The sequence below is a fragment of the Nicotiana tomentosiformis genome, chromosome 7 (assembly GCF_000390325.3).
Source record: "Nicotiana tomentosiformis chromosome 7, ASM39032v3, whole genome shotgun sequence".
In the NCBI taxonomy this organism is placed as follows: Eukaryota; Viridiplantae; Streptophyta; class Magnoliopsida; order Solanales; family Solanaceae; genus Nicotiana; species Nicotiana tomentosiformis.
In genome coordinates, this window is record NC_090818.1 from 80507345 (window position 1) to 80531079 (window position 23735).

Sequence of the window (23735 nt, forward strand, 5' to 3'; positions counted from 1 at the left end):
AGGTGGTAAGATTAAAATCTTTTCGAAATCTTAGATCATTTCTAGGTATTCAAGAAAGGTGATAAGTTTAGGCTTATTGTTATTCTTGTTATTCTAAAGGGTCGGGTTTCACAATCTATCTCTTGTTTTTAAGTCTTTACCAAAGGCGATTAGTTCTTCGTTAGCTAATTGTTGTTGTTAGGATTCAACATCAAGAATAGAATTCTTGAATTCAAGAAAGAGTTTCTTGAATTTAATTTATCTTTAATTTCTGTCTTCTTTTTTTGTTTTTATTTTCTTTTAGCTTCCGCGTATTTCTTGATTATTTTTGTTTTTCTTTACTAATTCTTGAATCCCCTACCGTGCTGTTATCAATACGAGACTTGGTTCACCTTTACTTGATGTGATATGATAAGACATGATGTGACATGACTTTCCTTTTATTTTGATCACATATGTTTCTCTCATTTTACATTTATGTTCTACTAAAAAAGAGGACCACATATTTAGTTTACACATTTTTCTTTTATATTTTTATTATTTAAATTTTTTCTAAATAAGAGGGCAAAACCCTCAAAATATAACTCTCATTTCTCATTCTTACACCCTCACAGTCGCACGCCCCAAAAAATCTCTCATTCTCTCTTCTTTGAGAGACATAGCCAGCTCCAGTCCCCTGTTAGGCCGCCGCCGCCTTCTCCGGCAAGCTGGCTGGCCGGTGGCCATGGCTACATTCCTACAACCCTCTATGTCCTCTCCAATAGCCATGAACGATAAGAAACAGAGAAGTATAGATCTGACCGGAGAAAGAATAAAATCCAGCGACCACCACTGTTTGGAGTAGCGAGCCCAGCGACCTCCCCTCTCTCATACTCTCTTCTTTTCCCTTTTCTCACCATTTTCTCCATGGTCATGCTGCCGCCGGAGGTGATGCCAGGCCTGGAGGCGACCTCCCATATTCGACGCGACCATCTACACCCCCCCCCCCCTCAATGCTTCGCCGCCAACAGTTTGGGGACAGCCATGGCTGAGCATCATCGACGAACCCATTTTTTTATTATTTTCATTGTATTGTTCTCACTTTGTTCTTTCTTTTACAAGAAAACAGATCTAAAAAGAAACTTGAATCTAGGCTGAAAACCCTTAGACTCCACCGGAAATGGCATTTTCCGACGGACCCCTCTTCTTCTCCGTCCTTTTGTTTTGTTTATTTGTGTACTTTTATATGTAAAATTACATAAAAAATGATGTTTGCTGGTTATACTATGGCAGATCTAGCCGGATCTAAATTTTCCGGTGGCCCTGAGTATTTCTCCGGCAAGCCTTCTCGTTTCTGTTTATCACCATCTCAGGTGATAGTTCGTTTGGTATAGTGTTGTGCTGCTATCTTGAGTTTGGAACTAATTTGACTTGATTTTCTTGGCTGTTGTACGCGACTGGAAATTGCTGCTATGTTTCTCTGTCATAGAATCTTGAACTATTTGTTTGTTTCTGTTTATCACCATTCCAGGAGCTCTTTTATTTGTATTGCTGCTCTAAAAAACTCTTATGAGTTTCGTTGACTTTGTTACTAATTGTTGCTGAAATTTTGGGTGAGACGGGATCCCCAATTGGTTGCTTATCTATCCTCATTATTGCTCGTTCCGTCTTGATTTTGTAATAGCTGCTTCTGCTATGGGGTTCATGCTTGTGTCCTTATTATGATTTCGACCATTTTGTTAGATTACTAATGTATACACAAATTGTTTCTGTTGGTTTCTTTGATGATTGTACAGATCTGACACACTGAAAAGGAACATGCCGATGAGAATATAATTTTAGAGGCCTTGTGATAATTTTTGACTGATAAAGGACAAGATACTACACTGTCCCTCGGATCCGGAACTAAATATATTTATGAGGCGATGACAAAAGCCAAAGAAAAATAAAAGACGAGAATGTGAATATTCGTGCTTCGGAAGACAGCACGGTTGGCCGCCGGAGTTACAACCAAGTCGGTGTTCGCATTCTAATGTCTTATTGCTATACAGCATACACCATCCGAGCCTCCAAAAATATTTTTAAAATCATTTTCAAAAAATAATTTTTTAAAACATTTTCTAAAATAATTTTCCAAAAAAATATTTCAAATCATATTCAAAAGGAAGAAACAATTTTCTAAAATATTTTTAAATAAAAAATCATTTCAAAAAAAAAACTTTAATAACTTATTTCTACATCATATTAGCTTACTAACATTTCTTCTTTGTCTGCGAGGTACTTTACTCGAAAGTTGCTTTTCTAAGATGATGCTCGGGTTGGCTTGATATTCTCGTCAAAATATTTGCATTGTACTTCCCATTTTTGGATGTATCCAACGTAAAATATAGTAAAGTAGTAGATAGATGTGTTTGCTTGCTTGCTTTGATATTACCTATTTGCTAAACGCTTAGGAATTGCATCTAGTTAATAATCAGATTAACTCATAATGTTGTATGTTAAGCGAATTCACAAAGTTTTGTTTCACGAACTAAAAGCCAACCCGTCGTGATGGCACCTAACCCAACCCGCTAGGTTAGACAAATAAAAATAAAATACAATATAGTGATAATGATAAGAGTCAAAAATAAAATAGCTGAATTTTTATACAACTTTCTAAGGACTGATAGTACAAGTCATGAGCCCTAAGACTTAGATTTTTACAAAACTGAATTAAAATAATTACAACATTCGTTTGAAATGTAAATGAACAGAATCTGAATCTAAAGCTACCAAGGACAAGTGATAGCCATAACTGGAACGTAGGTATAGCTTCAATGCCAACTCCCGCCATACACAACAACATCAACTCCAAGATCTGCACGCAAGGTGCAGAAGCATAGTATGAGTACAACCGACCCTATGTACTCAATAAGTATCCTAACTAACTTCGGCGAAGTAAAAGAAGCAAGAACTATAGATGATACTCACTAACACCTATGCAGTTCAGAATTTCAACAAGTATAGAATAGATATATGATCAAATCAGGAAATCTCAGGTAAAACATATTTGATACTCACAATTCTTTGTTTTAAAATATTCTGCTCAGTCAACAATCTAGCATATAAGGAAGATATGCAAGTAAATCAGGTAAACAGTCAAGGAAATTGCAAGTAAAGATGAAATGCCATAACCAAATATCAGTTCGTTGTGGCGCACAACCCGATCTAAATATAGTAACCAACTCTCCCAAAGCTCACATCAACCAGAAACCTATCGGTTTTTCACTATCCGCGTGTACACCATTAAGAGATAAATATGAGAGGGTGACCCTAGGGGAATGGATCCATATCCACACGCTGCATGGACAACTCACGTGTTGCACGGACAACTCATGTGCTGCACGAATAACTCACGTGCTATAATATCAATATCTGAATCCGCACGGACAACTCACGTGTTGCACGGATAACTTACGTGCTAATACTATATATATCTGGATCCGCACAAACAACTCATATGCTGCACGGAAAACTCACATGCTAATGATACCAATCCGCCCGGCGTGGTCACACGCACAATATCATAATGCTCCTAGACTGGTATAATAATATGCTAAAGTGTAGGCATGTGCAATGTGTGCTATCATAACTCAAAACGGTAATTTATCACAGAAATAGTAATTACCAAGTTTATTCAGGGAATTAGCCTCTTCATAACATCAAGTATGGCTCAAATAGTTCACAACAATGGTACAAATATGAGAAACATTATATCTTTAAGCTTAACAGTCAACTCAAGGCATATCATAACCTAAGCACTACTCCGAGCATGAATAAATACCCCGGCTCTCACACATGGGTTCAACCCCCACACATATGCGCACCCATAGCATGTAGCTATCACAAATAATTCAGGCAACTAGTGCCTCAACCAAGTTTGGATAAGATACTTACCTCAAACAAGCCAAATCTAATACCGAGCAAGCCAAATAATACTCTAGAAATGCCATCCAGCGCGTACTGACCTCTGAACGGCTCGAAACTAGCCAAAAGCAACTCAAGAACATCAAATAATGCCAAAGGAACAAACCCAATCGATAAAGGTTGAATCTTTAAATCAAAACCCAAACAACAATAACAACATACCTAGTATTATCCCACATCATGGGGTCTGGATTAAATCAAAGCCCAAAGTCAACTAAATAGTCAAACCCGGGGCTGCATCTCGGAACCCAAAAAAATACACTAAATCTGACAACTCATTCAATTGCGAGTTCAACCATACTAATTTCATCCACTTACGACTCGGAATCGATGTTCAAAACTCAATAATTTACTTTAGAAATTTTTTTGATAAACCCCCCCCCCCCCCCCCCCAATTCTCTAATAAAAATATAGATTAATTCAACATTGAACTTCCATGATCATATTAAAATACAAAAATGTAGTTAGATACTGACCCCCATGAAAAGATGAGAAGAACGCCGCAAAAATCACCTCAATCGGAGCTCTAAGACTCAAGATATGCTCAAAAAATCAAATAATGCAGTCTGATTTTTTTTATACACGGGAATTTTCGTTTTTGCGACAAAAACTCCGCACCTGCGCATTTTCAGCTGTCATTTCCGCTTTTGCAGACTATTTTTCGCACCCTGCGGACCCAACTTCGCATCTGCGAAGCACTAACACCAGCTCTCTTCTCCGGCATTAAAATGAGCATAACTCCCTCATACGATGTCCAAATTCAACGATTCATTTTGTTATAGCTCCGTAATTATGATACAGATCTAATGCTTCAATCAAAACAGAAATTGGAGCTCATTTGCTTAATGTGGTACCATTTATGCTTGAAGAAACGACGTCGAAACATAAAAAACGAGCGCAACACAACCCAAACCTATTCGAAACTCACCTGACCCCTTCGGACGTCCGAACATACCAACAAGTCCCATATCATAACACGGACTTACTTGAGACTTCAAATCACGTATAAAAATATCAAAACCATGAATCGCACCTTACGAACTTAATGAACTTTTAAACTTTTAACTTCCTAAATTTGTTCCGAACCATATATTAAATCAACTCGGAATGACCTCAAATTTTGCACACAAGTCCCAACTGACATAACGAAACTATTCCAATTTCGGGAACCATAATCTGAACCCGATATCATCAAAGTCAACTCCTGATTAAACTTATGAACATTCCAAACCTTCAAATTTCCAACTTTCGCCAAATAGTGCCGAAACCTTCTAGAAATATCCAAATGCAAATCCGGGCAGATGACCAAGTCCAAAATCACCATCCGGACCTAAAAGAACCATCAAAACTCCGTTCCGAGGTCAAATACTCAAAAGTCAAACTTGGTCAACTTTTCCAATTTAAATCTTCAAACATGAAATTCATTCTTCCAAACTAATTCCGAATCACCCGAAAATCGAAACCGACGATGCACACAAGTCATAATACATCATACAGAGCTACACATGGTCTCAAACCACCGAGCAAAGTATAAATTGTCAAAACGACCAGTAGGGTCGTTAAATTCCCCCCCACTTAAATATACGTTCGACCTCGAACGTGCTCAAAGTCGTTTCAAAGCCATCAAATCGCTGTGTAACCTTACTATGCATATACCCGGGGGTGTTCCCACGTCACCCTACTCTATATAAGTCTGACATCATAACCTAACTGAAGATCCTCACTTCATCCTTCGCCCATAAACCTTGGCGCCCAATTTCCAACATCTAGAATTCCTTACAAGACCTGAATCTCGTATCTACACCCTGTGTAAGTCTGAACAAGATGTACCAACCAATAACCATAAGCCAAGCTAAAATCACATGATATACCACATAACCCGCATGCTCGTAGCAAATTTTTCCGATCACAGTAGCTATTCAAAACAAACCTGATACCTGTAATAAACCTCATATCGAGTGAAACCTCGTTCAAAACCTTCGTACAATTCCGATGATGAAAGAAACACGCAGAAACTCATAACCACTCATCAAATCAAAAAGTCATGGAGCTCCCTCTCATCCGACAAGAACCAAAGCCAAACCCTAGGCTGACTTCCGATATTACTCTTCCAAACATACCGTAATCAAAATCGATAGCAATCACTTCAGGCCCAAAGACTTCATCTCATCAAATTCAAGCTACTCTACTGACATGCCACACCAATACCACATAGAGCCACAAACTGTGCAATGCGTGCACCAATAAGCAGTAATTCAAATGTATTCAAACATGGAAAATGACTCAAATGATAGAACCGTCCCGCAAGTTCAACAGATACCACCACAGGCGCAATGCTATGAACCCATCACACATAGTAGAATCAAGACACGCAAATCTAGCACAAAGGATCATATCCCAACATAACCTAGCTGAAATACGTGACCCCATTCAAACACCGGTCCATATGAAATATCTCAAGCCACAATGCTCAAAATCAACAACCATGCGCAATTCGACATCAAGTACACGAAGTGCATGACTATAAACACGGAGAAGCAAATAACACAATATACCACAGCCTGGAATGACCATAACCAAGGCAATCAACCATTCAATACCCCAATAACTATTTCGCTCGAATTCTGCTACAAGGCTCAAATAGAACCACATCGGTGTGCATATAACCAACAAATCAGAACCCCTCGTAGCATAGACCAGTAACATATAGAACATATCAAATACGAATAAAATTAATTCTAACTGAATGGCACATCCCTCAAAATAGAAGTACGGAGTCAATAAATTCGACCCGGTGTGGAATACATATCCTCCCCGGGCCTACCAATGGGCCCTCAAATCGACTCTGGTCATCCGTAAATGGATTAATAGTCCTCCAAAGTCCTCAATGATCTAACCATAACACGTATCACCATCTAGCTAACTTTGGCCACATCTTCACAGTCCGCAACCCCGAAACAATCTGCTTTTAAGAACATCTAGTCTCCAAATCTATAGAATACATGAATCACCATAACTGATCCCAACTCCATCACTCGAATGACTAACACATCTCTGATACATAATCACCCCACGAGAAATACTTCTATAATTCTTCCATGCCTTATAGAAAAATTTGAACATCAGCAATCGATCAACCAGGCGAGTATCGCAATACCAATAAAGCATCCATAAATCAAAACACAGTGTGCCTTCTGAAATGCGCACCCTTCTCAGACAATATCAAGTAGTAATAACATTCATCTAGTCATCTGAAACCATCCATGTTGTCTAAGTATTCATGACCTTCCCTTCAAAACTAAACCGTGACCTTGCACATGCAAATCTCAACCCCACACAACACACTACATCTATCATGCCATCATATGAAAAGCACGAGAATCTCATAATCAACTTTGAGTCACCAACAGAATACATACCCGATCAGTCAGAAACCTTCCATTTGATCCCATCCAGGAGAAAATCACAATACGCAACATGCTCCTCACACCGGTAGGAAATATCCATCTCAAACTGTGGTAGAAACCATCAAGAACTCTGCGAAACCCATTTGCACATAACCAAGCCATCAGAACTGAATCTCTCTAACTCAACCAAACTACGCAGGTCGCCAAACCCAAGAGTATTTCCACAAAACACCTGTAGAGACTCACTACATTATAAGTACCCAAAGAACCGATTATATTCAATACCATGCTGATCCAACCTACTACCAAGTTATCCTATTTCTCCGAGATCCTTCCGAATTACCCTCAAGTTGACACTTCTCCTTACCAAAACACCACGATCCTTACCCAAAGATCAGTACAAGAGATCCTAACATAAAACCATACCGCCCTAAGGCCATAAGCCGTTATATTCCCTCTTAAGCACCCACAAAAGTACCACAACCGAGACACCCACTTTGAAGAGACCTTTTATAAATTTAAAATTGTCCCTTTTACCTTTCTTATACTTAAATGTAGAATCCATAGTCATACAGAGATACCGAAAGTCACGGCACCATCCAATGCAAATCTCAGATCTTAGCCATATACAAATCCGCAAAATCCTCAAATGCTACATATGAATCTTAATCTCTTTAGAACTTCCTCGAGAGTCATACACTCTGCTCAAATCTCAATTGCACCGCCCAAACGGGCCGAACGACCTATGCCCCATTAGCACAACAACACCCAAAGAAGTAACCCTGCCTTAACGCAACCGAGCAAATTCCTACTCTGTGCGCACTACATCCTTCACGAATAACAACTCAATCATTCCATGATTCCCATATACCCATAAAGTATAATAAACCATGCATCTAGAAATTTCCTTGCTTAAGTCATCCTCAAAGCCAACATCTACAAGATAACCAATCCACAAGTATGCTTCAGACCGAAACCAAAACAACACGTAACCATGCAACCAAATCGTCAATAGCAGACTCACCCACATAGCTCAAAGCCATAGAATAAAACATCTGATAACTCACCATACCCATAATCTATTACTGCCATAATCTCGTAGTGAGTTTCAACTAAATTCTTCATAAACTCATGCAACACAAACCATAAAATACCTCAAATCATCTGCTAAGCTCGGAGTCATCCTCGTGACAGTCAGGTCAACTTTCTCAACCAATCCAAACTCAAATCGCAACACATACAACCGACTGGTAGAAAAGAAATCCTCTGTATAACATCATAAGGATCATACATTCATGGATTACCCCGCAGGTGATAACCCACCTACTTAGCCTCAAACTGACATCTCTCTATACCCTTTCACAGCCACAATTACTATGCAATCATTTAATCTTCCTGAGTCTTAACTCATCTACAAGACATGCGAATCTACTTTGTTCCATAAATAAATGACATAAAAATTCCCTCAACACGATCATAACTCGAGACTGTACAACACATCAATACAGAATTCAAGCATCCAATAGTCTTTCCACATCCCAAGAAAAATCTTCCCATCGTATCAAAAACCATCTGATCGCTTACAACAATCATGTCATACTCATCACATAGCCATCCAACTGCTCACTGAGCCATAAATTCCACTCATAGGGACACTATCGGACATATGAGTCCAAAAGCACATGCTCACACAATTGAACTACCGAGCCTAAGCTGCGGTCTAAACCTGGCCTCAAGTCCTCCAGACTGGCCCATCGCCGAAACACATAAAACACATCTCGCACCTCATCCATAGAATCACAAGCCATCAATGTACAGTTGATACCGAGCGCTCCCATACGCATACAAGTGAGTGGAAGGAATTCAAAGAGATACGCTTCAAGCTGAATAATTGACGCACGATAAGGAAAGAAAGATGGGAAGTTTATCCTAGATGCCCTGTAGCCTCTCAAAGATAGGTATGGACGTCATCACACCGATCCGCAAGACTTTACTAGACATTTGCTCATGACTCGTAGAACCTATGAACCTAAAGCTCTGATACTAACTTGTCACGACCCAAAATCCAACCCGTTGTGATGGCACCTAACCCAACTCGTTAGGTAAGCCAAATAACAACAAAATACTATATAGTGATAAGAGTCAAAAATAAAAATGATTGAATTTTTATACAACTTTCCAAGGACTGGCAGTACAAGTCATAAGCCACTAAGACTTAGATTTTTACAAAACTGAATTGAAATAATTACAACATCAGTTTGAAATATAAATGAACAGAATCTGAATCTAAAGCTTCTAAGAACAAGTGGTAGTCATAACTGGAACGCAGGTACATCTTCAATGCCATCTCCCGCCGTACACAACAACATCAACTCCAAGATCTGCGCGCAAGGTGCGGAAGCATAGTATGAGTACAACCGGCCCCTTGTACTCAATAAATATCCTAACTAACCTCGTCGAGGTAAAAAAAGCAAGAACTATAGATGATACTCACTAACACCGGTGCAATTCATAATTTCAACAAGTATAGAATAGATATATGATCAAATCGGGAAATCTCAGGTAAAACCACTTTGATACTCACAATTCTTTATTTTAAAATATTCTGCTCAGTCAACAATCCATCATATAAGGAAGATATGTAAGTAAATCAGGTAAACAATCAAGGAAACTGCAAGTAAAGATGAAATGTCATAACCAAATATCAGTACGTTGCGGCGCGCAACCCGATTCAAATATAGTAACCAGCTTTCCCAAAGCTCACATCAACCAGAAACCCGTCGGTTTCTCACAATCCGCGTGTACACCATCAAGAGAGAAATATGAGAGGGTGACCCTAGGGGGATGGATCTGTATCCACACGCTGCACGGACAACTCACGTGCTGCACAGACAACTCACGTGCTAATAATATCAACCGCACGGATAACTCACGTGTTGCACTGACAACTCGCGTGCTATAATATCAATATCTGGATCAGCATGGACAATGCACGTGCTACACAGACAACTCATGTTCTAATAATATCTATATCTGGATCCGCACGGACAACTCACGTGCTGCACGGACAACTCACGTGCTGCACGGATAACTCACATGCTAATAATACCAATCTGCCCGGCGTGATCACATGCACAATATCATAATCCGCCCGGCATAGGCATAGGCATAACAACACAATCCGCCCAGCGTGGTCACAGGCACCCAGTCCAATTCATATCACACAGAAGCAAGTATACAAGAACACATGTAAATGATGGATAAATATCAGATTTCATGCTCCTGGACTGGTATAATAACATGCTAAAGTGTAGGCATGTGCAATGTGTGTTATCATAGCTCAAATCGGTAATTTATCACAAAAATAGTAATTACTAAGTTTATTCAGGGAATTAGCCTCTTCGTAACCTCAAGTATGGCTCAAATAGTTCACAACAATGGTACAAATATGAGAAACATTATATCTTTAAGCTTAACAGTCAACTCTAGGCATATCATAACCTAAGCACTACTCCGAGCATAAATAAATACCCCGGTACTCGCACATGGGTTCAAACCCCACACATATACACACCCATAGCACATAGCTATCATAAATAATTCAAGCAACTAGTGCCTCAACCAATTTTAGATAAGATACTTACCTCAAACAAGCCAAATCTAATACCGAGCAAGCCAAACAATACTCTAGAAATGCCATCCCGTGCGAAACGACCTCTGAACGGCTCGAAACTAGCCAAAAGCAACTCAAGAACATCAAATAATGCCAAAGGAACAAACCCAATCGATAAAGGCTGAATCTTTAAACAAAAGCCTAAAGTCAACCAAAAAGTCAATCCCATGCTCGCACCTCTGAACCCAACAAAACTCAATAAATTCGACAGCGCATTCAATTACGAGTCCAACCATACTAATTTCATCAAATTCTGACTCCGAATCGATGCTCAAAACTCGATTATTCACTTTAGAAAAGTTTTTGATAAAAACCCCCCAATTCTCCAATAAAAATATGGATTAATTCAAATATGAACCTCTGTGATCATATTAAAATACAAAAATTTTAGTTAGATACTGACCCCCATGAAAAGACGAGAAGAACGCCGTGAAAATCACCTCAATCGGGGCTCTAGAACTCAAGATATGCTCAAAATACCAAAAGAACACAGTCGGATTTTATTTTATACACAGGGATTTTCGCTTTTGCGACAAAAACTCCGCACCTGCACATTTCCAGCTGTCATATTTGCTTTTGTGGACCACATTTCGCAGCGGACCTAACTTCGCATATGCGAAGCACTAGCACCAGCTCTCTTCTCCGACATTAAAATGAGCATAACTCCCTCATACGATGTCCAAATTCGACGATTCTTTTTGCTATGGTTCCATAATTTTGATACGGATCTAATGCTTCAATCAAAACAGAAATTGGAGCTCATTTGATTAAAGTTGTACCATTTATGCTTGAAAAAACAACGTTGAAACATAAAAAACGAGCGCAACACAACCCAAACCTATTCGAAACTCACCCGAGCCCCACGGGACCCCGTACGAACATACCCAAAAGTCTCATATCATAACACAGATGTATTCGAGGTCTCAAATCACGCATAAAAATATCAAAACCATGAATCGCATCTCAAATCGAACTTAATGAACTTTTGAACTTTCAACTTCCAAAACTCGTGCCGAACCATATCAAATCAACTCGGAATGACCTCAAATATTGCACAAAAGTCCCAAATGACATAACGAAACTATTCCAATTCCCAGAACCATAATCTGAACCCGATATCATTAAAGTCAACTCCCGGTCAAACTTATGAATATTCCAAACCTTCAAATTTCCAAATTTCGTCAAATATTGCCGAAATCTTTTAGAAATATCCAAATGCAAATTCGGGCATATGCCCAAGTCCAAAATTACCATCCAGACCTAACAAAACCATCAAAACTCCGATCCGAGGTCAAATACTCAAAAGTCAAGCTTGGTCAACGCTTCCAACTTAAAGCTTCAAACACAAAATTCATTCTTCCAAACTAATTTCGAATCACCCGAAAACCGAAACCGTCGATGCACAAAAGTCATAATACATCATACGGAGCTACTCATGCTCTCAAATTACCGAGCAAAGTGTAAAATGCTTAAATAACCGATCGGGTCGTTACATTTTGCATGTATGATAGGTTGTTGAATACATTCATAATGTGATTTGTGATTGATATATATCCAACTAGTTAAATTAGACATACACATAAAATAAGAAAAAAATTATTTCATCTTTCATGAAAAGTAAATAGATAATGTCATAATTGTACTATCATGCATCTCAAAATAATTTATTTACAAGTCATCCTTGATTATTTCATTTCGAGTGGGCATGGTTGTAAAATATAGCTCGATTGTCGTATTTTTGACATTTAGATCTTGTGCTCATTTAGGCTTGACCCGAATGATTTGGTTTTTGATTATTTACTATTATTAGTTTTTCTATAAAAATGTTTTCCTTTATGTATGATACATTTCATATACAATAATCATTCTTTATTCATTAAACCAATTCTTTCAGTTCATTCATTAGACACTAAGATTATTTAGGGATAGTCCTTTGAGGGTAGCTCTTCTCTACTCTTGGCAAATTATTTCGGATTGAGCTTTCTTTTAGTCATTCACTCAAAATAGTTAACCTTTGTACGTAAATTAAATTCTTTCAAAGTGTATTCTTTAGATAGTACTCATTTGGCCAATTTACAAATATTTTAATCATCATTACATATTCTCTTATACTTTCATTGCTTTAGCAAATTCTTATACTTATCCATTCATTTTAAAATAAAACTCTTTCATATTTTATTTATTAAGTTAAAAGTGCGAGATATAGTGTTCGTACATATTTTAACCTTTTCTTATATTGTTTATTACCTTTTATTAAATTTTATATTTTAGTCAAATGCATGCATTATTCCCATCTTACTTAACTTATTCTTTTGAAGTATTAAATTGTATTCTTCATACCTTGTGAACCAATCTTAAAAAATGAGAGTCATTTTATATATTTTATTATTTACTTTCTACTACGCATGTGTATAAATATAAATATGTTTTTATTATTCTTTGCCATAATTAATTCTCTTTTAGTTAATCTATTTTCATAATTTTCTTGTGAGTATTGAATTCACTCTCTTTTACCTCATTCATTACATAAAAGCTATTCAAAGATAATTCTTTTTCTCACTTTTGATTAATAATTTTTAGACAAGTTTTCTTTCAATAGTTGATCTTGATCTAAACTAAACTCTTTCAAGATTATTCTTTTAATTCAAAGTCATTTGGTTAATTTTGTAAATACTTTACTTGTTGATACACTCTTTCATATTTTGCTTAGTCATTAAAAATCTAACTTTTCATGTACTTTCTTTATTCACACCCTTGCATATATTCTGTTGCACATAAATATTACTATTTTACCATGTGATTTTCACCTTCAAAAGTTCTTCACTCCAAATCATGTTGACAATCTTTTATAAATATTAAATTTATCGGTCTTTACCTAATCCCTCATTTATTTGACTGAGTCCACCGGAACCACATTTTGTGAGGATGACTAACACCTTCCCCTCGAGATAATTTGAATCCTTACCTAGAATCTCAATGGTTGTGCAGGTCATAGTTAAAGTGTATATTACATAGTATAGTATAGGTGTCCTAGTATATCTTAAATACTATGTGACGACTCTAAACAATAGTTAACCTTGTAGAGTACTATAAGTTGTACATTATTTTGACTTGTGCAAAATAGGGTGCAACAACATGGCGACTCTGCTGGAGATACTTCAGGTCTAACCACAACGAATTTGATCAATTAGTTGAGGGATTACAGGTTCTCTAATACTCCAATTTCTATTCTTTCTGTCACATGCTTCAAGTCGTATATTCTCTGCTTCATGTTGCATTCTCTTTGTTTCAAGCTGTATATTCCTTGCTTTAAGTTGTATATTCTTTGCTTCAAGTTGTATATTTATCGTCGCATACTTCAAGTAGTCTATTCTTTGTCATGTGCTTCAAGTGGTATAATCTTTCTCAAACGCTTCAAGCGGCATATCCTTTGTCTTGTTCATGTTGTATGTACTTCCCACATGTCTATGTTGTATATAATGTTACATACTTGTGTTGTATGTTCTTTGCCACATGCTTATGGCACTGTCTTATTAAACTATCATCACTTTTCTATCGACTCTTGGTCGTGCACAATCATACACAAGTCACGCGAGGATTGTCTTTTCATCCCTCCGAACCTTCTTTCAAAAATCTCTAGCATACGAGGTTAACTACGTACCTTCTCGCAGTTGTCCTAAACTCATGCTCGAGTCTAGGTAAATCTACTCTAGAATCCCTAGGTCACTGTACACACAATCTTGCAGCTTACTTTAGCTGGATTAATCCTTGTATATCATTTACTTGCTACATATTCTTTGTATATTCTTTGCCTGCCATTGTTATGTATCCTTTATTTGTTATATGTACATTCTATTTGTTATCCACTATAGGTTCTCTTCGTCTAACTAAACTCTGGTTGACTTGTGTTGAACCTTGACATTTTAAATATACATGCCCATTCCGGTCTTTATGACCATCCCCATAACCATATCATCATCCAGATTCTACCATCCTTCTCAAAGATACGTCAATCCAGCTTGGTGCATCTTCCACTGATTTGACATATCCTTCTCAATCATACCTCACACTTTCAATGACTTCCATCATTTAAGATAGATGCATGCGCTATGCTACTATCTATCTCGTATTCGACAGTTACCAGTCTCCAACCACCTAATGATTCTCATTCATAATTATATTCCATCACAACGAACAATCATTCATTCGTCACAACCATACAAATCTCATAAGTCCAGTAGTTGGCCGAACTAAGTTTTGACCTGATTCTTGCCCTAGCAAGATACGTAGGCAACCCTACATAAGGGTTCGGTCTCCCCACTATTTCAAATTAATTTTCTCAGTACTGAAAACTGGGGAAGTTCTTTGGAACAGTGTGATGATGCTCTCAACCCAGAAATCTCTGAGATCGTCACCAAATTTCACCAAAAATCCAAACATCAAAATACGATACCAACCTTACTCTGACCTTTACTCGACTTAAATCCCAACATATGGGATACAAGTCATGTCCTCAAACACCTGGCTATGGAGTCACGGTGATCACTCCCACTTTCCAAATTCAGAGATTTGATACAAGCCAACCCGCTTTTGTTGCAGAGGCAGGCTGTTAGTCAGCTTTCGAGGAGTGTCATGCTCGCACGATTCATACAGATAAGGAAGGACAAGAAAAGCCTCGAGTCAACACAAAACGATTCGCCTCCCTGAAATCTAAGAACGTTTCTTTGGATGCAGGAAGGACATCATCTCCGGAACTATCATGGAATGCCGACATCGCGTTACCGATCACAATCTGATACACCACTGGCTGCACGGCCTAACTCTACACCCTCTCAATTCTGTAATATTGTTCTAGAGGGACTCTAACATTTTTTCCTCTAAGTTTTGCAGGTACATTATCCCGGACACTTCACGGGAGATAACATCGGACTTGGTGGAACATCAGTCAGATAGTCATGGGAGTAGTAGTTTTACAATAAACTCCATCATTTCTCATGATTTCGCTGCTCTCACCACTTTCTATATTCAGATCAGAACATCATTCTCGATTATCAACCGAGGATGATCATTAAATGGTTCATGTGGACAGCCGAAAGGTGCATCATCCTGGGACTACACAGGAAATAGCATCTGACATCGGGCATTGTGGAACATCAACCAAACAAGCAGGAGAGAGTTAGTTATAATTCTTAATTCTATCATTTTATGATGGCACTACTCTCACAATATTTCTGTATCTTGATCAGATTATCGTCCCCGGCTTATTTAGCTGGGGACGATAACCAAAAGGTTCCTATGGACAGCTGGAAGGTCGCAGCAAAACATCCCTACAGTCAATTGGAAGACAACCACAACAACTGTCTCGCAAACTGTTAGTGGGCACCGAAGCAACAGTTTGAAGGAGCAACTGGGGCATATCTTCTGGATGAGCCACTCTTCAATGCCAGGATACCACACCCAATCATGGGTACAACTAGGCATCACTCCGAGTTTGTCTATACCCTTGCATTTCGTACATATCTCTGATGCCATTAATATTTTTAGCTGCAATTCTTTGAAATAAGAGAGTAAAAGAGGTGTTGAAAACCATACATCTCATACTTTCACCCTTTATGAACTACGCGTACCTCAAGATACGTAAGCAACCTGTAATAGGTCCGATTTTCCTCGTCCTTAGTTGGGCGAGTCAGTCAAGTCTGGCCACTTGGGTCACAGTTGACCGATGATCTTTGTAAAAAGATCATTTCCAAAAAGTCAAAAAAATAAACATATATATCTTCCTCTGTTGCTTAAACAGAAGTCTCCCCATGAGACATCAACATCAAAATCCAAAAATTATCCTCTTTCCTTGAGGAAATTCAAAATCCAAAACATCTTCCTCATACTCTCCACCTTTCCCGAACTACGCCTAGCCTGATTCACGTTTCGTCAAGATACGTAGGCAACTTTCAGGTTCGGTCACATTTTTCAAAAAATAAAAAAATCAATCAAGGACCCTTCTTGGGTTCGATCTCATCTTTCAAAAAATAAAAAAAATACTCCCATTATGATGAGATTTTTCAATTTCTGTCACTCCCATTGCGTGGAAATTTTACATTTCAGCCACTCCCATCATGTGGAGATTTTTAATTCTGTCACTCCCATTACGTGGAGATTTTACTTTCCTGTTTATGCTCTGATATCACATCGGAATGGTACACAACCTTTCAAAGCTCCGATATCGCATCGTAACGGTGCACAGCCCATCAAATTTTATATTCATGTCAATGCTCCGGCATTGCATCGGAACGGTACACATCTCGTCAAAGCTTTGATATCGCATAGGAATGGTACACAGCCAGTCAAATTTTACATTTCTGTCAATGCTCTGATATCGCATCGGAACGATATATAGCCCGTAAAAGCTCCGGTATCGCATCAGAATGGTACACTGCCCGTCAAAGCTCCGATATCGCATCAGAACGGTACACAACCTGTCAAATTTTACATTCCTATTAATACTCCAATATCGCATCGGAACAGTACATAGCCCGTCAAAGCTCTGATATCGTATCGGAATGGTACACAAACCGTCAAAGCTCTGATATCGCATCGGAACAGTACAGAGCCCGTCAAAGCTCCGATATCGCATCGGAACAGTACACTGCCCGTCAAATTCTATATTCCTATTAATGCTCCGATATCGCATTCGAACGGTACACAGCCCGTCAAAGCTCTGATATCTTATCGGAACGGTACACAACCCGTCAAATTTTACATACCTGTCAATGCTCCGATATCACCTCAGAACAGTACACAACCCGTCAAAGCTTCGATATCGCATCGGAACGGTACACTGCCCGTCAAATTTTACATTCCTGTCAATGCTCCAAATCTCTTCGAAACGGTACATAACCCGTCAAAGCTCCGATATTACATTGGAATGGTACACAACCCATCAAATTTACATTCCTGTCAATGCTCCGATATCGCATCGGAACAGTGTATAGCCCATCAAAGTTTCGAATCACATCGGAACGGTACACGGCCCGTCAAATTTTATATTCTTGTCAATGCTCCGATATCGCATCAGAACGACACACAGCCCGTCATTTTACTTTCCTGTCCATGCTCCGATATCACTTTGGAATGGTACATAGCCCGTCATTTAACTTTCTTATCGATGCTTCGATATCACTTCGGAATAGTAACTACGAAGCCCGTCTAACATTCAATGCTCCAATATCACTTCGGAACGGTAACAAAGCCCGTCCAACCTTCTGTGCTCCAATATCGCTTCAGAACTGTAACCACAAAGCCCGTTTTACATTCAATTCTCTTTAACAAAACAAAAAAAAAATTCTCTTATTCAAAATTCAAAAAATAAAATGAAATAAAAATCTAAAAATATTTTCTTTCTACCCTTCCTTAACTACGCTTGACTTGATTCTCATTTCAGCGAGATACGTAGGCAACCTTCGGGTTCGGTCTCATATTTAAAAAAAACAAAATTCAAAAAATATCAATAACAATAAAAAAAATCAAGCGAGGACCTCTCTTGCGTTTGATTCTATTTATCAGGAAAAAATATTATTAAGTCAAAATCCAAGTAAATGAAGAAATGCAAGATGTGTCAGAACTATGGCAAGCAGGAACATGGAATGAGCATCTCATTGATCAAAGTGTACCTGAAGACATTGTAGCACACATCAAACTAAATGTCCACTATGAGGGCACTGAGGGATTATGGGACACTCCACTATGGATGCCAACAACGTCAGAAAAGTTTACTGTTAGTAGTGCTTGGCAAATCCTTAGACCTCGAACAACTCTATTCCAGAGTACAAAAACATGTGGATTAAAGGATTGCCATTTAAGATATCATTTTTCTTGTGGAGGTTATGGAGACATAAACTACCTATAGATGACCTATGGAGAAGGCAAGAATATATATACATGTATCAAAATGCCGGTGCTGCCAAAGGCCACAGGAGGAGACCTTTGAACACATATTCCTAACTAGTCCTACTGCATACAGAGTTTGGAAGACTTTCTTGGGGGCAACAGGGATTACAGTATCAATGGTGCAAGTGAAACAAGGGCTTGGTGGAATGCTAAGTGTTGTCCAAGATTAAAACTTTTATTTCAAGCTGCACCAGCAATCATCACATGGTAATTATGGAAGAAGAGAAATAATGGCAATAACGGGGGATCAGTATCTACTAATAGGGTCATTCATGAAGTTAACAAGACTCTTCACTTCTTGGTAAGATTTAGGTACTCATGGCTATCAAATATACCTGTGCTATGGACTGATATGATCCAGTTCTTTGAAGAATATAAACCAATTCTGATCACTGGAAAAGTCACATGGCAAGTGCCTCATGAAGGGTGGTATAAATGTAACACTGATGGTGCATCAAAGAGGAATCCTGGACATAGTTCACTTGGTTTTTGTGTGAGAGATGATGCGGGTGATTTCATTTTTGCAAGAGCAGCGGACATAGGGTTAACTACCAATGTTATAACAGAGGCAAAGGCAATAATAACGGGACTGGAATACTGTGTTAAAAGCAGTCTCCAACCACTCATATTGGAGACTGATTCATTGCTTTTAAAGAAGGTGATTGAGGGGCAATGGGATCCACCATGGTGCATAGGGACAAAAGTGCAGAAGATGAAGGGAATAAAGAATCATTACAATGTGGTCTTCCAACATGTGTTCAGAGAGGGCAATACGGTTGCAGATTTTATAGCTAACATTGTGTTCCCTTTTGCATGTACTACACAATTTAACAACTTCTGTGAATTACCTAGGGCCGGAAGAAGACTGATCAACATGGACAAATATCAAATTCCAAATCTAAGAGTTAGGATAGCCAAAAGAAAACCACCTGACTGATGGAAAACAATCTTAACAAAATGACAAATGCTTCAACAAGTGGATTTACTTTCTGTTGCTGTATTTTACTACGACATCTACCAGTGGTATTAGCATGTTATCATGCTAATTCTGGTGGTGTCCTTGTGAGATATGTAACAGATCTGATAAGCAAATGGTTAACCTATTGTCATTCAAGATCATCATGTTCTATGGGATCCGGCTGTTTAACTACATCATTACATAGGATTAATTTACCAGGAGATGTTACAGCACTCTTCAGTGGTATTGGCATGTCTAATTCACAATTCTGGAAGTGTAATGACAGATCATGCATTTGGGGCTGCAACATGGGTTTCGCTTGGAATTCTGGGAAGCAAATGGAGTTGATCTACAACATGGAAATGACTGGATACAACTCAATAACATCGAATGTCCTAAATAACATATGCACTACACGCTGTTGTATCAGTTCCTATTGGTATTATCAATGAGCGATGATTATTCTGGGAATGGTATTTCAACAGATAGGAATGTGCTGGACAATTGCTTATCCATCAAGTAATACACTAATTGTGCAAACATGTTCTGGTGTATATTTTTAGCTGCAGAACCTGGTTTCAATTTAATAGGCTTCTGATGATGCAGAATTTTAAAATATTCTTCTTCCTGAGCCTTACACAATTCAGCAGCTTCTACGCTACAGATTTAACGACACTCTCATTGTTGTGGTGTGGCAAAATTGTATTTAATCATGCCTTCTACTTTACAGAGCAAAAATTGGCGCCTGGTGAGAGATTTGTAGGTGCTACTTCGGAGTTTTTGCAAGAGGTGTGTAGATACATATGGTACAATGACAACAAGAGATCTTTTAAGTCTGGAATAAATAGTATAATACTACGCAACATTACGCATGTAATACGTAGACTTCATATTGTCTTTATTTGCTATTCTTGTAAGACTGTGACCGATTTGGGAATTTATAATATTATATTCAGGTACTAGGCAACATGCCTAGTACAATATTTTCTTAAAAAAAAACAATTCAAAAAGGGAAACAATCCTCGGGTTTTGTCACGACCCAAAACCCGTAATATGTCGCGATGACACCTAACGCCGCCGTTAGGCAAGCCCACAAGTGAATCTCCAATTTATTTATCCTTTTTTAACTTTTAAAACAGAAGTTTCCTTTTTAAAAAGAACGAAACAAGTAAGATCTCATGCAACCGTACATGCTCTTTTCTAAAAAAAAAAAAAAATATCAGCTTGAGAAATACATCAACCGTAGTGATAGTAATGATAAGCACTACAGTACATAAATGCTAGAAGCTCCCAAAATCCGGTGCCACAAGTGCATGAGCAATCTAGAGAAAAAATAAAACTAATACAACTACTGTCTGAAGGGTAATAAACAAAAATAATAAACAAGGTAGAGGGAGACTCCGGTGCTGCAAATCAAAGCAAGGCAAGCAGCTCACCACTAAATCTCCGTAGAAGTGCGGCTACGCGCCCCGTGTGACCACTGGTAGTACCTGTCTCACTGCCTACACATTCAGTGCAGAAGCGTAGCGTGAGTATGTAAAACAACGCGTACCCAATAAGTATCTAGTCTAACCTCGAAGAAGTAGTGACGAGGGGTCGACTTGACACTTACTAGTGGTCAAACAGTAATAGAAATACATAAAGTAGACATGGATAATGTACAACAAGTGGCAACGAAACAAATAAAAGAAATTACAGTAATTCCCCACATGAGTCTATATCAAATCGCTACACATGCCATAACCGACCTTGAAGGCGCTGACTCAACAGTTACGCACCCAAATCCAGTCTCAAGTATTAAGCACGAAGCTGCTGAGGCGAACGGCCCAATCCCATAGGAATAGTGGTACTCAATACTGGTGAGGCGAACGGCCCGATCCCATAAGAATAGTATTACCATACTGCCGATGTGAACGACCTGATCTCATAGAGTAATTTAATACACTGCCGAGGCAAACAGCCTCTTCCCACACTATTGGAAAATTCACCTATGGCTATCGCATGGAAAACCGTTGCAACAGATAGGTAAACCATTGCCATAGAGGTATTGCAACAGTTCAGCGCCTGTTCCACAAGCTCGCGTGCCTATAGAGCTTAAGGAACAGTTTTTGGAGCGGTTCAGATAACCGTTGCTATAGTATAGTCTATCATAACGATTTTCCCTTTTCCTGTTGGAATGATTATTCTTATCAACTGCAACGGTTGAATTCCGTTACCATAACATTTAATGCAACTGTAAATAATCGTTACTATATCTATTAAACCGTTACGGCTATTATAGAAATGGCAACGATTTCTTTAAGATATTGCAACGGTTGAACTACCTATTGTAATAGAGATTATTTTGGAACAGTTTGCAGGTCCTATGGCAACGGTTCTGTTAGCTATTGTAACAGTTTAATTGAATTGAAAATATTGCCCTTGTTGTAAATAAAGATTTACATATATATACAATAAACTTTAATACACTAAAATTTATATAAATGACAAAATGAAACTATTCATAATCCAAATTTTTCAACAAGCTAATAAATCCATAGAAGTGATGAAATGTTACCAAGTACATACATTTGATATTTCAAGAGTTAAAAGTTTTAAAATGTTGATAACAAACATTCCTAGAAACCGCCACATACATCTATATCAATTCAAAATTCTCTTAAGTAGGTCTAGATCTTCATCACTGCCTCTGTCTTTCATATTTTCATCTACTCCACCTACAAAAGAGTATAAATAAAGTCATTATCCCTTCAAGAGAATCCGATCTAAAAATCCTCTTAGTCCAAAAAACCAAGGGTAAAAAAGAAGTATAAAATTCTGCATTAAACCCCAAAATTGGATGGCAAAATATTGGTTTATCCCATAATACATGGACAAAGATATTCTGGAGATCAAGGCATCAGCAACACATAAAAAGATACTCCTAAGAATACAAAATTCCAAAAAACAGTTCACAAAAAGTACAAAAAGACACACGTACTCTACCACACGCCAATTAATGAGGCAAATAACTAAATCAACTTAACAAGTAATTTAGAACTTAACTTAATAGATCAACGAAGAGGAAAGATAGTAAAGATTACATGTTTCATTAGGAAAGAACCAAGAATCTCCTAGAGACATATTCAGAACCCATCTCTTGACTGTTCAACGCTACTTGTTAGATTCTAAACAACAACATATATAGCTAAAAAGTCTGTGCATTGTCTCTTCTCCTCTATGATTAACCTTTTATAATCAAAGTGTAGTTTAAAGTTTTGATCTTGGACCTTTCTTCAAACACAACTATAGAAATCAGCTTCCTAAAGCTGTTGTAAAATGCAGCAAAACAGCTATAAAAATCACCCTAAAATACAGCAAAACAGATGCAAATATCGCCCAAAAATACAGCAAAAGAACTATAGAAATCAGCTTCCTAAAGCTGCTACAAAATACAGTAAAACAGCTGCAAAAATCACCCAAATATGCAGCAAAACAGCTATAGAAATCAGCTTCCTAAAGCTGCTGTAAAATGCAGCAAAACAGCTACAAAAATCACCCAAAAATGTAGCAAAACAGCTATAGAAATCAGCTTCCTAAAGCTGCTGCAAAATACAGCAAAACAGCTGAAAAAATCACCCAAAAATGTAGCAAAACAGCTATAGAAATCAGCTTCCTAAAGCTGCTGCAAAATGCAGCAAAACAGCTGCAAAAATCACCCAAAAATGCAGCAAAACAGCTATAGAAATTAGCTTCCTAAAGCTGCTGCAAAATGCAGCAAAACAGTTGCAAAAATCACCCAAATATGCAGTAAAATAGCTATAGAAATCAGCTTCCTAAAGCTGCTGCA

At 38.0% G+C, this 23735-nt stretch overlaps 1 protein-coding gene and 1 long non-coding RNA gene across 4 annotated transcripts in view; one reads left to right on the forward strand and one right to left on the reverse strand.

The window, feature by feature from the left end:
• The first annotated feature begins 551 nt into the window (after nt 1-551).
• On the forward strand, nt 552-2440 carry LOC108945034 (uncharacterized). The gene is made up of 2 exons (XR_001969173.3): nt 552-1331; nt 1755-2440. It is a non-coding gene; the product is annotated as an uncharacterized lncRNA (long non-coding RNA).
• Nucleotides 2441-22276: 19836 nt separating this feature from the next.
• The window catches only part of LOC108945033 (uncharacterized), an 84499-nt gene continuing 83040 nt past the window's right edge, over nt 22277-23735 (reverse strand). For 2 of the 3 annotated variants that reach the window (XM_070181678.1, XM_018770594.3), the window contains exon 3: nt 22277-22623. In XM_070181678.1, coding sequence (XP_070037779.1) covers nt 22550-22623 — 74 coding nt within the window. In that variant the 3' untranslated portion in view covers nt 22277-22549. The remainder of the gene's footprint in view (nt 22624-23735) is intronic. The other variant, XR_011409846.1, reaches the window with a different exon arrangement.